Source organism: Centruroides sculpturatus, unplaced genomic scaffold (assembly GCF_000671375.1).
Source record: "Centruroides sculpturatus isolate CEXI.00-Female unplaced genomic scaffold, Cexi_2.0 scaffold579, whole genome shotgun sequence".
Taxonomy (NCBI): Eukaryota; Metazoa; Arthropoda; class Arachnida; order Scorpiones; family Buthidae; genus Centruroides; species Centruroides sculpturatus.
In genome coordinates, this window is record NW_019385005.1 from 90,753 (window position 1) to 106,971 (window position 16,219).

Here is a 16,219-nt window from a genome sequence, read left to right on the forward strand (position 1 = left end):
GTAAGACATTTACTTGAAATGACAATGTCAAAAATCACTTGGATCAGTTTTTTGTAAGCAACGATCAAAACTTTTATGAATGTGAAATCATGCTACTACTAGAAATGATGACAACAGATATTTGACCAAAATGGTTGATATATAATTCAATAAAATATTTATTTATTATAAAAATATTGTTTTTTTTTCCACGGAAAAAAACGAACTTACTTTCCGAACAACCCAATATCTTTTCCAATTTTAAACTCCTACTGTGGCTTAAATTTGAGGATGGTTTATATTTGAAGTAATACGGTATATTATGTTCACTAGGGCCTCCATAATATTTGTTCCAGTTACATTACCAGCTGCAGTATAATAACTAAGTATTAGTAATACAGATGAAATATGTAAGATAGAGGTATCAAAAAATGAAAAAAGATTTTTTTAGAGAATTTGATTTTAAAAAGAAATATTGAGATAATTATTATAGAAAAAAATCAGAAATTTGTTAAACTTCTTTGCATTTCAGTGCATATTCTTTTCTTAATTAATTTCTGTTCATTTTCATATAAAGCAGGGTTCTCAAACTTCTCTGGCTGTCAACCCCTTCAAGGATTCCTTGACCTTTTATTGACCTCCCTTTTCTTTTTTTCTAATACAGCTAATAACAATAAATAAATAAATCTAATGACTGAGAATTAATCCATACATGCTGTTTCCATAGAAAAGATCTATTTATAGTAAGTAAATTTACATCACCTTGAACCATCATATAAATAATCCATTGGACTAATAATTTTTATTGAACCATTTCCAATCAATTACAAAAATGCCTTATCGATCCCTTTGAGGACCCCTGATCTATATGTAGGATTAGTTTGGATAAATAATATTTAATAAGAATTGCCAATTTGAAAATTTTTTATTCTTTATAAAATATTAAAATAGACTGCAATCAGAAGCATAACTGGAAAGGAAGTAAGCTCCTTAATCTTTGTAAATAAATAAATGTTAAAGTCAAATAAGTACAGGAAAAATTTTAATATGATGAATGTACAGTACAATATATATATTTATATAAAATTTTAAGTGTTTATGCATCACAGCACTACTGACACATCCATAATGGTAGAGGATGATTGAATGTTTACACAAAAGCATCATCTCAATAGTGATGTGGGCTGGTCAGTGGATTCTTGATTTTTTGATAAATGTAATAGTTTCACATATGATAGGCAAAATACAGTTTGTTTGGTTGGTACAAAAATTATGGTATTTAGAGGCTAGTGCTTTTTTCTGATGAGTGTTCTGCAGGTATATCTTATAAACATGTAGGTGTGAAGACTTAGAAACGTGTAGCTAAAATTGAAGTTAACTTATTGAAGTTAAATTGAAGTTGTAGAGACTGTTATGTTAAACTAATTGAAGATATTTTATAAATATTTTTTTTATTAAATAAATTTTAGTGAAATACCTTATTACCTCAAATTTAAGCTGCATTTCAATTTTTAAGATGTAAAATTAGGGTATAGTTTAAATTCAAAGTGAACATTTTAACTTCTTATTTCTGCCGATCTCCCGCTCCCCAACAATTGGGTCTTTGCTTTATGCTCTACGTGTGCACATAGTATTACGATCATTGATAGCAGTTTATATGGTGGTTTCCTGTTTGCACTTTTCTGATTTAATCCAGTTGCTGTTTGATAACAGCTGTGTAGAACCAAATTTTAAATTTTTTTATTACCCATACTCACTAATAATGAAAAAATGGTTTACATAGGATGCTGAATTCAAAAGAAAAATTTATATTGTGTACTGAAGAAATTGAAAATCATGCAACTGGTAAAAGATTTTTGGTTGACAAAAAATGTGCATTGTTCAAGAACCATAAAGGAAAAGTTATTTCAGTGTACAAAAGACAGAAAATCATTCTTGGGGCCAAGGAAAAAAAGGAAGATACCCTGCAATTGACACAAATTGTATATATAAATTCATTTATTATTAGGTTGTTCGGAAAGTAAGTTCGTTTTTTTTACCACTAGACGGATTAGTCATATTTTTCCCATTTTCATTCTAAACCATATTATCATTATATAGTTTGACAGCTAGCATTTTAAGGCTTACTTGTAAAAAATTTTGTATGATTCTGTGCAATTGTTTATTTTTTGTGTACCATCAAATATGGAAGATCGAAAGATCATTTTTGGCATATTTTGCTTTTTTATTACCAAAAAATCAAAATGCTGTTCAAGCAAGAAAAAAATTGTGGTACATGTATGGAGATGATGTGTTGAGAGAAAGACAGTGCCAAAACTGGTTTACAAAATTTCGTTCAGGCAATTTCAATATTGAAGATGCACCATGTTCTGGATGACCAGTTGAAGCCAATGAAAAAAAAATAAAAGGTACTGNGAATTGTGCAACAAATGAACTTGCCAAGACAGACTATAAAAAATTAATTTTCTATGTAATATTCTTAATTGCAAAGAAGCCAAATCTGGCAATGTTGCTCAGAACTGACTAAAGCGCCACTTGTAATCGTCCAATGCGCCAAGTTTGGCGCATGCGCCACGGTTTGGCCACCCCTGCACTAGATCTTTCAGGCTGTATGGCCTAGCATCTAAGCATCTATCATCCGCTCTGGAGGACCCCGGATGGGTCAGAAAACTCCAAGAATTTTTCGGAAGTCTGCCTCGGATATGTCGGATTCCGTTCCTCACAACCAGTTTCTCTATTGTATGTCTGGTCGTTGGGTTTGATTAAAAGGCCCTCTTAGCGCCCATAGGGAGGAAAGAGTAAAAATAAAAGAAAGTGATAGATCTCCCACCTGCTGTCAAACCTCAAGAGCCTCGAAAGTAAATAAGTGGCGCAATAACGTTAAGCTATTACTTCAATTTGATTACGTAAGCATGGTGTTTTCGATGACATGAGAATTTCAATATATCGTGACATGAAAATTAAACAAATCATTTGTAAAATGACTGTGGAAGATTTTTACATCAATATGTTTACAGAATCGTATTTTACTGGCACGTATATTAAAAATAAATTCGTTCATTTTTACATCCAAAATCATCCATACAGGCTAAAGCCGATCTATGTATAAGTTTCTTCTGTTATCTGTTTTCTGAGATTGTAAGTCTACACAAAACAATTAATATTCAGAAAATATCTGAGAATATCGGATAAAAACAAATTCTTCTTCCACCCATAGATCTGAATATAATAATAGTTATTTTAGAAAGTATTTTAAAAAATACTAAGATGAAAAAATTCCGCCTAAACAGGGGAGATAGATTTAACAGTTACAAAAAGTTACAACAATACGACAAATCTGTATTAACCATTTGCAAAATTTTTCGGTTTTACTTTCCCGTTGTTATATATTATATAACAGAGGGAAAATATGGCGATTGGTCAAAAAATAACCATCCAATATCTTTTTGGACTCGGGATTTGGGCTTGAAACATCGAGAAATGCAAAAAATGGAGGTGGGGATTTTTCTGTATGTAGCCTATGTATGGATGTTAATGTTTGTATGGGAGCACGATTTTGTGCAGCTTAAAATAATCTCTGTGCCTCTTGTCGAAAATTTATGAAATTTTTCAGGGAAGTTTGCAGAGGCATTATTGTTATTGAATTTTGGTGGTTAGGGTGAAGAGTAAATAAAGGTTGGAATAAAGGTCGAGGGGTGAAGAGATAAAGGGACGTCGTGTCATATTTCGAGTGGGGTCAAACTTAATGAAGATTTTTACTGGTTATTAGAATTTACAATTTTTTAAAAAACTCGTCTCTACCCTCAAAATTAAGTTTTTGGCCATTTTATAATAATTAATAATATAAAAAAGTTAAAATAAAATTTTATAACAGATGACACCATACATAATTTTAACTCCTGCCCGGAAAGTTATGTAACTCGTTGCATTTTTTTCTAATCTGTTCTTGCGTAAAGGCAACAATCTGACTTGTGAGAAATTAGTCCAGAATGAAAACATCTCGAATCTGATCCAAAACCACACAGAAGAGCCTTTTACAGTGCTGAGATTAGTGCAGTTATACTCTTGCCGATTATTATAATTTTTATAACGACATGAAATATTTGTTATACGCAAGATAAAGATCTTTTCACACATTAATTTAGCTTGAGTTTACCCTACGAGAAATTATGAATGGAAGACAAATTGTTCTGCAAAAAAAGACGTTACGAGTGTGTTTGAATAGAAGAAGAGTATTTTTACTTTGACAATGGAATATACGACCTCCACAAAGTAAATTCAGAAATAAGCCAAGAATTGCATTGCTCTATAATGAATATGTATAAATACTTGAGTTTTCGAAGTGGACTGCGTGATATAAAAAAATCGTCTGTAAGCAATGACAGACAAATTTAATAATAAAAATTTGATTTAATATTTTTAAACATATATATATGCGATAAAATATTTTGAAAAATCATTTAATTTTATGACTCATTTGTGAAATTTCATTTTAAAAATATCTTTATTAACGTTAGTTTACATTTAAAAAAATGATTTTCTATTCATTAATTAAATATTAAATATGTATTTTAAAAATATATTGCTAAACAAATCATAACTCATATCTAACACGTTCACATGTAATTATAATTATTAATGTTTTATAAATATTTTCGAGAGTATTAATTAGATCAAAATCTACATAGTCAAGGATTTACATGTTAAAAAGAATGATTTAGTTTTGGAATAAGGCAACACATGAGCGAACTTCCGAGAGGACTCTTCTATAGAAAAATGGCCGCTATTTAGATGTTAGCCTAGAAACGTACGGTACATGCTATTTTCTAGACAACAGAAATTCTCATGTGCGATCCTAGGCTTAGACACGCGAAGAAAACTCGAAAAACTGCACGGCCAGCCCATTGATCAGGGACAAACTCGAAACCAATTACACTTAGCAATTTTCAGTGAGGGATGGAGCCTGGTATATCTGGAACAGACTGCCCATAAAAAATTCTTGGAATTTTTCGATCTGCTCGGATACGTCCAGAGTTCCTCAGGGTTGATGCCTTAACTTCCATAGCTATCCGCCCGCTAAAAAAAGTAGACTATATCTAGTCTCATTTCTCATCATCCGATTAGACTACCCCATGGTGAAATAACAGTATTCTTAATGGGGCTTTTACAAAGATCCTTTAAACACCTACAGAGGAAGAATTAAAAAGAAAAACCTAATTTTAGAATTTAATATAATTGTACATGGAATAACCCGGTATGTGTGGAAAATAACTCCCATGTCTACTGGTTTATTTTCTACATTTTACATTTTTTCCGTTTTACAATCAGTTTATATTTTTTAATTTTAAATATACTTGTTCTTAACAGAAATCTAGCAACTTGCTTCGCGTTGCTATGAGTCCGAAGAGACAAGGCTGCAATTTGAAAAAAATTATAGACCAATAAATCCCCTGTCGTCCGTCCGTCCGTCCGTCGTTCCTTAATCTCAAGAACAGAATTAGATAGATAAAAAATGAGACCAGATATGGAAACCATAGGGGCAGGAGACCCCGATTAACTGTATCCATTGCAAACTGATAGTCATGTTATTTCAATTCAAAACTTTTCCCTTGAAAGGTGTTAAATAGATGACCGGCACGACTCAATTGTTAAAGAAAAAGTATGATGTACAGGGGCAAGACACTAGAGTACTAATTTGAGGTGAAAAGCATATTTTAAATTAAATAAATTAAACATACGATTAAAATTGCAGCCCGGCATTGTGACGATGTCACAATAAATAATTGCTCTTGATGACTTAATTTTTTTTTTAACGTCGATTGGTTCATTCTTATCACTACTCAGTTTTAAATCATATAATTTAATTTAATCTACATTTAATTAAACTGTATTAAACGAATTATATCTTAACTATAATCTACAAAATAAAAATATTTATTTATTATAAAAATATTGTTTTTTTTTCCACGGAAAAAAACGAACTTACTTTCCGAACAACCCAATATCTTTTCCAATTTTAAACTCCTACTGTGGCTTAAATTTGAGGATGGTTTATATTTGAAGTAATACGGTATATTATGTTCACTAGGGCCTCCATAATATTTGTTCCAGTTACATTACCAGCTGCAGTATAATAACTAAGTATTAGTAATACAGATGAAATATGTAAGATAGAGGTATCAAAAAATGAAAAAAGATTTTTTTTAGAGAATTTGATTTTAAAAAGAAATATTGAGATAATTATTATAGAAAAAAATCAGAAATTTGTTAAACTTCTTTGCATTTCAGTGCATATTCTTTTCTTAATTAATTTCTGTTCATTTTCATATAAAGCAGGGTTCTCAAACTTCTCTGGCTGTCAACCCCTTCAAGGATTCCTTGACCTTTTATTGACCTCCCTTTTCTTTTTTTCTAATACAGCTAATAACAATAAATAAATAAATCTAATGACTGAGAATTAATCCATACATGCTGTTTCCATAGAAAAGATCTATTTATAGTAAGTAAATTTACATCACCTTGAACCATCATATAAATAATCCATTGGACTAATAATTTTTATTGAACCATTTCCAATCAATTACAAAAATGCCTTATCGATCCCTTTGAGGACCCCTGATTTAAACTATACTGTATCCTCAGACACAAATTTTTTACTGTAATAATTTTATATGATTTAGCTGACATTAATAGCTTAATTACTGCTAATGCTAAAGTAACACTTTGGTCAAACACTCTCAAGAAAAGGCTTCATGATAAACATGAAAGGAAGTTAAAGTGGATTATCAAATATTGGAATATTTACACAGGGTTCCAATAGAGCACACCTTAAATCTTTCTTTGAACTTTTGTAAAGTTTTCACATATATATCTCACTAGGCCACATGGATACGATTTTAATGTCGGCTAAATTATATAAAACTATACTGTGTCATATTAATACAGAGTGTCCAAGAAAGATCTTTATTATTATACAAGCTCATAACACAAAAATGAAGTGGTCTATTGAAATGCATTTTGTGGTAAAAGAAAAACAATTGCTGGACTAATTTTGAGGTTGGTGGAGATTTTACTATTACATTCATCCAGTTCAAATTTGAAGAATTCTTAATGTAAAAGAAAGAATAATGCAAAAAGTTTTTTATTACAAATGTTTGTATTGATGATAGTTGCTTGCAGAATTAAAAATAGTGACAATACATGAAAAGTACAATGTGTATTGTGCTTAGCTGAAAAAAAATTACTATATGCAAAGAAAGTATTGCAGGAAGTGTGGAAAAATATCAGAAAGTATCCCTTCAATTTATTCTTGAATGCATCACTTGAAGATTTGACCAGTTTCGATGGGCAATTGTAATCTTTCAAATGCTGAACACGTGTCTTTAAATTTCTGCATCCAAGAATAAATTGAAGGGACACTGTGATGTCTCTTTTTACTTCCTGAGATAATTTTTTTGTTGAGTTATAGCAATTTTGTTTTAGCTAACCACAATACACATTGTGCTTTTACCTCTATTGTCACCAATTTTAATTCTGTAAACCACTAGCACCATTATACTTTTTGAATTATTCTTTCTTTGTAAAAAGAAAATGCCCTCTTTTAACTAAAATTAATATTAACATGTAATACAGTACTTTTAATTGCAATTGTTAATTAATTATTGATTGCTTTAATAAACATATTTCTCTTAGTAACAAAAAAGAATAGTATACTTTTGCTAACTTCTGGTATGTAATAGTATGTTTTGCATTAGTCCTTTATTTCATATAGCACAGATTTGCATAACACAGCACTTTTTCAGAATGTAACTACTGTGTTATATGAAGGATACTTGTATATATACTGAATATATTTGCAACAATAATTATATATAATAAATAACTATTGAATATATTTGTTCCAAATGATTGTTTGGCACAAATATATTCAATATTGTTTATTATGTATGTTACTGTGAATGACTGATATCTGGCGAATGTCAACATTCTCCGGTGAATGTCAGCATTCAAACAGTCATTTCGTATATGTATAAAATATTTGCTAAATATCATTATTTCTCACTTACACTGGCAAATTCATCATGTGCTGATGGTGAATGTTGAAAAAAATATTTTTATTATGTTAAGACAAAAATGCAACATTTTAATATGTGAAAATAGGAGAAAGCTTAAGTAGTAGCACATGCAAATAAACTGTTGAACCTAAAACAAACAGTACATTCTAAATCATTAAAGAAAATAATACAATAATAAACTTATACATAAATTATGTGATTAATGTTATACAATCTTATTTATTGCAACAACTTAAATTGTTATGGCACTTTGAATTGCACAAGAGTCCCTTTCTTTTACAACTGCATTTATTCGTGGAGCACTTTTTTNCCGATCATTTCTAGAAAAATTTATTTAAACTTCCTCAAAACATTAAGAAAAAAAAGGAGAAAAAAAAAAAGATTGAAAGTGAAAACTAACTTTCTCTACATCGGACAGTAAAACGTTAAGTTTATTTTCGTAACCGTTAGGTTCGATAACCTTAAGGGAAAATAGAGAGAGAGAGAAATTACTCGATAAGAATGAACTGGAAGGATTTTTAGTAAAGATGTGGATGAAGCAAACCAATCGACTGACAACCAATCAACAACAGAAACCATCGTACGAAACGAACCAATGTCAGTTGACAACCTTAAAAGAGGAAAATGGCGGCCGAGACATCATCCAAGGAAGAAACGAATAACGAAGAAAACGATGAGATCAGCTGTCCCGAAAATAATCTAACGTCGCTTCATCAGGTAAATTTTTTAACCGTTTCGTCATACAATTTTCCGTTCCACCGATCTCCCTCCTCCTCGGTTGGTGTATAACGTTGATACGTCCCGAAGCGGGACGGGTCGCTCAGTCGAAATGCGGGTCTCTTCCCTTCAAATCCTCTTCAGGAATTTCGTACCGTTTAGGGATTAAAAAATAAATCGTCCCTAAAAAAACTTATCGTTTAATTTCGATGTAAAATGGGACAATTGTATATATTTTTTTATTAAATATTTACGTATTTGGCGCAACAGTTTTGCTTTACCTTAACACACTTCGTCCCCCCAAAAGTTCCCGGAATGGGATTCTTGTCGGTGATCGATGATCGATCGATCGATTGATCTTAATTATCTTTTAAATTTAATGAATGTTTTTACTTGCCCTTTTTTAATATTAATTAAATCCTTCGTAAAGGATAATTAAAATCGTCCCAATTTCATGATAAAATGGTGAAATGTGTGTAAATTTAAGTTAATATCCTATATATTGATTTCGTTTGATGGTGATCTGGATTAGAATTTTATGTATATAAAAAGGGAAATGTTAAGAATTAGATAATAATATATTAGTATTACTCTATAGGAAAATAGATTTTTGAATATTTAATATATATACTGTATAAATATATTAATATTTACATTTTATATACTTAAGAGATTCAGTGAGGAAGAATATTATCTTAATTTGTAGGGAAAATCAGTGTAATTTGTTTCATGGAGGTGACATTCTTAAAAAGATATAATAATAATAATAATAAACTTTGATTTTATAAACAGTAATTAATAGTTAAAATAGATAAGTAATCAAATCTACAAAATTATTACAAGATGATGATTTAATGTGGTTAAGTGGGATGTGTGTATCTTTTAAAAAGAAAAAAAATAATCATTCCAGTGTCCCCAGCCTCTTTTCCCCTGGTGGATAATATTGGAAAATTTAAAGATAAACAAAAATTCTGATATTAAGTGTAAATTATTTTAAACTAATTTAATAATTTTACTTAAATTATTTCGAACGAAAGATAAAAATACCAACGGGAAATGTTAAAATAATTATTTTGTATGTGTGTAAAATTGATGTTTAAAATTTAATATTGGAAAAATTTTTATAATATAAATATATATTTTTGTTGTCTGAGAATATTATTTTTTAATATTAAAGAAATTATTAAAAAAAATGTTTTTGTGGATACTTGATATACTGCATTTTGAAATAAATTATAACTGTAAGCTTTTATTAGCTAATTTTTTGAATTGAAAGCTATTGAATTAAGTCCTTCTTTTAAGAGGATCGAAGCAAATTTTTATATTTTAAAAATGTTATTGTTATAGCTCTGAAGAACAGATTTTTATCAAAATCTTAGTCATTACAAATAATACTTTTAATTGTTATAAAAGTTTATATTTTTCCCATGATAGACCAAGAAATCTTATTTATATAAAGCTAATAAATTTCTCTTAAAAATTACTGTTTAAAAAATAATCAAAAGATTACAGATTGTATTTTCTTGAAAAATGTATTTGAAAATAAATTACCTACCTTTATATGTATAGTTAGATATCAGATTTGTAGAAATTCAGCAGCATTTCTAAAATTGTTTGTTGTTTTATTTAATTTATAATAATTGTCATATTCTAACATTGTATGTGTTTTTTTATTTTGCAATTCTTAAATAAAATTTGATTCCTGTATTTCTGCTGTAGTTGTTTTCTATGAATTTATTTTTCCTATACAGTTTCTTAGATTTGTAGAAATTGGTATTTATTTGCTTACAAATTGTCCTGAAAACAATAAAATTAAATCTATATGTAGGATTAGTTTGGATAAATAATATTTAATAAGAATTGCCAATTTGAAAATTTTTTATTCTTTATAAAATATTAAAATAGACTGCAATCAGAAGCATAACTGGAAAGGAAGTAAGCTCCTTAATCTTTGTAAATAAATAAATGTTAAAGTCAAATAAGTACAGGAAAAATTTTAATATGATGAATGTACAGTACAATATATATATTTATATAAAATTTTAAGTGTTTATGCATCACAGCACTACTGACACATCCATAATGGTAGAGGATGATTGAATGTTTACACAAAAGCATCATCTCAATAGTGATGTGGGCTGGTCAGTGGATTCTTGATTTTTTGATAAATGTAATAGTTTCACATATGATAGGCAAAATACAGTTTGTTTGGTTGGTACAAAAATTATGGTATTTAGAGGCTAGTGCTTTTTTCTGATGAGTGTTCTGCAGGTATATCTTATAAACATGTAGGTGTGAAGACTTAGAAACGTGTAGCTAAAATTGAAGTTAACTTATTGAAGTTAAATTGAAGTTGTAGAGACTGTTATGTTAAACTAATTGAAGATATTTTATAAATATTTTTTTTATTAAATAAATTTTAGTGAAATACCTTATTACCTCAAATTTAAGCTGCATTTCAATTTTTAAGATGTAAAATTAGGGTATAGTTTAAATTCAAAGTGAACATTTTAACTTCTTATTTCTGCCGATCTCCCGCTCCCCAACAATTGGGTCTTTGCTTTATGCTCTACGTGTGCACATAGTATTACGATCATTGATAGCAGTTTATATGGTGGTTTCCTGTTTGCACTTTTCTGATTTAATCCAGTTGCTGTTTGATAACAGCTGTGTAGAACCAAATTTTAAATTTTTTTATTACCCATACTCACTAATAATGAAAAAATGGTTTACATAGGATGCTGAATTCAAAAGAAAAATTTATATTGTGTACTGAAGAAATTGAAAATCATGCAACTGGTAAAAGATTTTTGGTTGACAAAAAATGTGCATTGTTCAAGAACCATAAAGGAAAAGTTATTTCAGTGTAAAAAAGACAGAAAATCATTCTTGGGGCCAATGAAAAAAAGGAAGATACCCTGCAATTGATACAAATTGTATATATAAATTCATTTATTATTAGGTTGTTCGGAAAGTAAGTTCGTTTTTTTTACCACTAGACGGATTAGTCGTATTTTTCCCATTTTCATTCTAAACCATATTATCATTATATAGTTTGACAGCTAGCATTTTAAGGCTTACTTGTAAAAAATTTTGTGTGATTCTGTGCAATTGTTTATTTTTTGTGTACCATCAAATATGGAAGATCGAAAGATCATTTTTGGCATATTTTGCTTTTTTATTACCAAAAAATCAAAATGCTGTTCAAGCAAGAAAAAAATTGTGGTACATGTATGGAGATGATGTGTTGAGAGAAAGACAGTGCCAAAACTGGTTTACAAAATTTCGTTCAGGCAATTTCAATATTGAAGATGCACCATGTTCTGGATGACCAGTTGAAGCCAATGAAAAAAAAAAATAAAGGTGCTGATTGAAGCAAACTGCCAAATAACAACACATGAAATCACTAAGAGATTAAATTTGTCAAATTGAACTGTTTATGATTACTTGAAACAAATTGGTTTCGTTTCAAAGCTTGATATATGGGTTCCACATGTTCTTAAAGAGAGATGCTCTCTTTGGTGGGATTTTAAGGAAATTTTTTTTTGGAGCTTTTACCAGACAATTTAACAATTGATTTGAAAGTGTACTGCCATCGAGTAAACAAATTGAGTAATATCATCAAACAGAAAAGGCGGCCAGAATTGATCAACAAAACAGGTGTAGTGTTTTACCACGATAATGTCAAATTTCACACAAGTTTGGTAACTCGTCAGAAACTGTTATAACTTAGATGGGACATGCTATCACACCAACCATATTCACCAGATTGAGCACACTCAGATTATTACTTGTTCCGGTCTATACAAATTTTTTAAACTGTAAGACATTTACTTGAAATGACAATACAGTAATATCCCAAACTTATGCGATAGGTGGGGCCAAGTGATAACCACGTAAGTCGGGTATAATTTCGCAATTTATGTAAAATCCAACTCGGATGTATGTAAGCTAATAAATGTTTTCGTTAATCTTATCTCGCCTTTTGATTTGTTCACAGTTATAAGAAATCACCACATAGAGTCTCTCAAGTCCATAGATATAACAAACACAGAAATAAATAACACAAAATAAATTGTAGCTATGCGTTGATTCCGCGCGACATGTCTGAACATATAAGCTGAACAATAGTGTGGGGGGAGTGAGTAATCAAGGGTTGCGTGGCACTCAAACAAAAGACGAATCGATGAGATTTGAAAATTGCGTAACTCCGGATTCACGTAAGTCAAGGTATTACTGTATCAAAAATCACTCGGATCAGTTTTTTTGTAAGCAACGATCAAAACTTTTATGAATGTGAAATCATGCTACTACTAGAAATGATGACAACAGATATTTGACCAAAATGGTTGATATATAATTCAATAAAATATTTATTTATTATAAAAATATTGTTTTTTTTTCCACGGAAAAAAACGAACTTACTTTCCGAACAACCCAATATCTTTTCCAATTTTAAACTCCTACTGTGGCTTAAATTTGAGGATGGTTTATATTTGAAGTAATACGGTATATTATGTTCACTAGGGCCTCCATAATATTTGTTCCAGTTACATTACCAGCTGCAGTATAATAACTAAGTATTAGTAATACAGATGAAATATGTAAGATAGAGGTATCAAAAAATGAAAAAAGATTTTTTTAGAGAATTTGATTTTAAAAAGAAATATTGAGATAATTATTATAGAAAAAAATCAGAAATTTGTTAAACTTCTTTGCATTTCAGTGCATATTCTTTTCTTAATTAATTTCTGTTCATTTTCATATAAAGCAGGGTTCTCAAACTTCTCTGGCTGTCAACCCCTTCAAGGATTCCTTGACCTTTTATTGACCTCCCTTTTCTTTTTTTCTAATACAGCTAATAACAATAAATAAATAAATCTAATGACTGAGAATTAATCCATACATGCTGTTTCCATAGAAAAGATCTATTTATAGTAAGTAAATTTACATCACCTTGAACCATCATATAAATAATCCATTGGACTAATAATTTTTATTGAACCATTTCCAATCAATTACAAAAATGCCTTATCGATCCCTTTGAGGACCCCTGATTTAAACTATACTGTATCCTCAGACACAAATTTTTTACTGTAATAATTTTATATGATTTAGCTGACATTAATAGCTTAATTACTGCTAATGCTAAAGTAACACTTTGGTCAAACACCCTCAAGAAAAGGCTTCATGATAAACATGAAAGGAAGTTAAAGTGGATTATCAAATATTGGAATATTTACACAGGGTTCCAATAGAGCACACCTTAAATCTTTCTTTGAACTTTTGTAAAGTTTTCACATATATATCTCACTAGGCCACATGGATACGATTTTAATGTCGGCTAAATTATATAAAACTATACTGTGTCATATTAATACAGAGTGTCCAAGAAAGATCTTTATTATTATACAAGCTCATAACACAAAAATGAAGTGGTCTATTGAAATGCATTTTGTGGTAAAAGAAAAACAATTGCTGGACTAATTTTGAGGTTGGTGGAGATTTTACTATTACATTCATCCAGTTCAAATTTGAAGAATTCTTAATGTAAAAGAAAGAATAATGCAAAAAGTTTTTTATTACAAATGTCTGTATTGATGATAGTTGCTTGCAGAATTAAAAATAGTGACAATACATGAAAAGTACAATGTGTATTGTGCTTAGCTGAAAAAAATTACTATATGCAAAGAAAGTATTGCAGGAAGTGTGGAAAAATATCAGAAAGTATCCCTTCAATTTATTCTTGAATGCATCACTTGAAGATTTGACCAGTTTCGATGGGCAATTGTAATCTTTCAAATGCTGAACACGTGTCTTTAAATTTCTGCATCCAAGAATAAATTGAAGGGACACTGTGATGTCTCTTTTTACTTCCTGAGATAATTTTTTTGTTGAGTTATAGCAATTTTGTTTTAGCTAACCACAATACACATTGTGCTTTTACCTCTATTGTCACCAATTTTAATTCTGTAAACCACTAGCACCATTATACTTTTTGAATTATTCTTTCTTTGTAAAAAGAAAATGCCCTCTTTTAACTAAAATTAATATTAACATGTAATACAGTACTTTTAATTGCAATTGTTAATTAATTATTGATTGCTTTAATAAACATATTTCTCTTAGTAACAAAAAAGAATAGTATACTTTTGCTAACTTCTGGTATGTAATAGTATGTTTTGCATTAGTCCTTTATTTCATATAGCACAGATTTGCATAACACAGCACTTTTTCAGAATGTAACTACTGTGTTATATGAAGGATACTTGTATATATACTGAATATATTTGCAACAATAATTATATATAATAAATAACTATTGAATATATTTGTTCCAAATGATTGTTTGGCACAAATATATTCAATATTGTTTATTATGTATGTTACTGTGAATGACTGATATCTGGCGAATGTCAACATTCTCCGGTGAATGTCAGCATTCAAACAGTCATTTCGTATATGTATAAAATATTTGCTAAATATCATTATTTCTCACTTACACTGGCAAATTCATCATGTGCTGATGGTGAATGTTGAAAAAAATATTTTTATTATGTTAAGACAAAAATGCAACATTTTAATATGTGAAAATAGGAGAAAGCTTAAGTAGTAGCACATGCAAATAAACTGTTGAACCTAAAACAAACAGTACATTCTAAATCATTAAAGAAAATAATACAATAATAAACTTATATATAAATTATGTGATTAATGTTATACAATCTTATTTATTGCAACAACTTAAATTGTTATGGCACTTTGAATTGCACAAGAGTCCCTTTCTTTTACAACTGCATTTATTCGTGGAGCACTTTTTTTTGCAATGACAGCGTGTATAGCCTTGCTCTCCACTTTTCGAAATAGCTGCAGCTGCTTCTCTCAGCGATATTTCTTGAGAAGAAATCCCATCTATGGAAAGTAACTTTTCTTTACAAATTATGTACTGATTATGTTATTACGTGATTATGAACTGATCTGTTAATGGTATCTTTTATTCGGATATCGCTGATGCCTCTCATCCTCCACCATTCGACCTGACAAATCGATCCCCACCTCACGGGATAAAAAGAACAAAAATGCCATCCAGTGACAAAGTGGGCAGTTTCCACCAAACTGTTACCGGGAAAAGAGGTAGAACAAGTCATACCCAAAAAAAATCGTGAGCGATCGACCAAAATTGGCTTCGCGATCGACCGGTCGATTGCAATCAACTTGTTGGCCACCCCTGCTATATAGAACCATTACTGAGGAGGTGTGTCTGTTCCATGATAATATGTATTCTCACATTGCTCAGAACATGGCAAAACAATTGTAATGGTTTCAGGTGGAGATTTTGGACAAATCACTGTAAATCATGATCTGGTACTTTCTGATTTTCATCTTTTCCTGAAATTAAATAAATTTTTGAGTGAAAAAAACATGTTTTTCACTCAAAAATTTCTTTA

General features: G+C 29.8%; 1 protein-coding gene across 1 annotated transcript in view; it reads left to right on the forward strand.

Moving 5' to 3' along the window:
• The first annotated feature begins 8,471 nt into the window (after nt 1–8,471).
• Nucleotides 8,472–16,219, forward strand: part of LOC111633282 — a 42,867-nt gene continuing 35,119 nt past the window's right edge. The window contains exon 1 of the mRNA XM_023377819.1: nt 8,472–8,771. Coding sequence (XP_023233587.1) covers nt 8,679–8,771 — 93 coding nt within the window. The 5' untranslated portion in view covers nt 8,472–8,678. The remainder of the gene's footprint in view (nt 8,772–16,219) is intronic.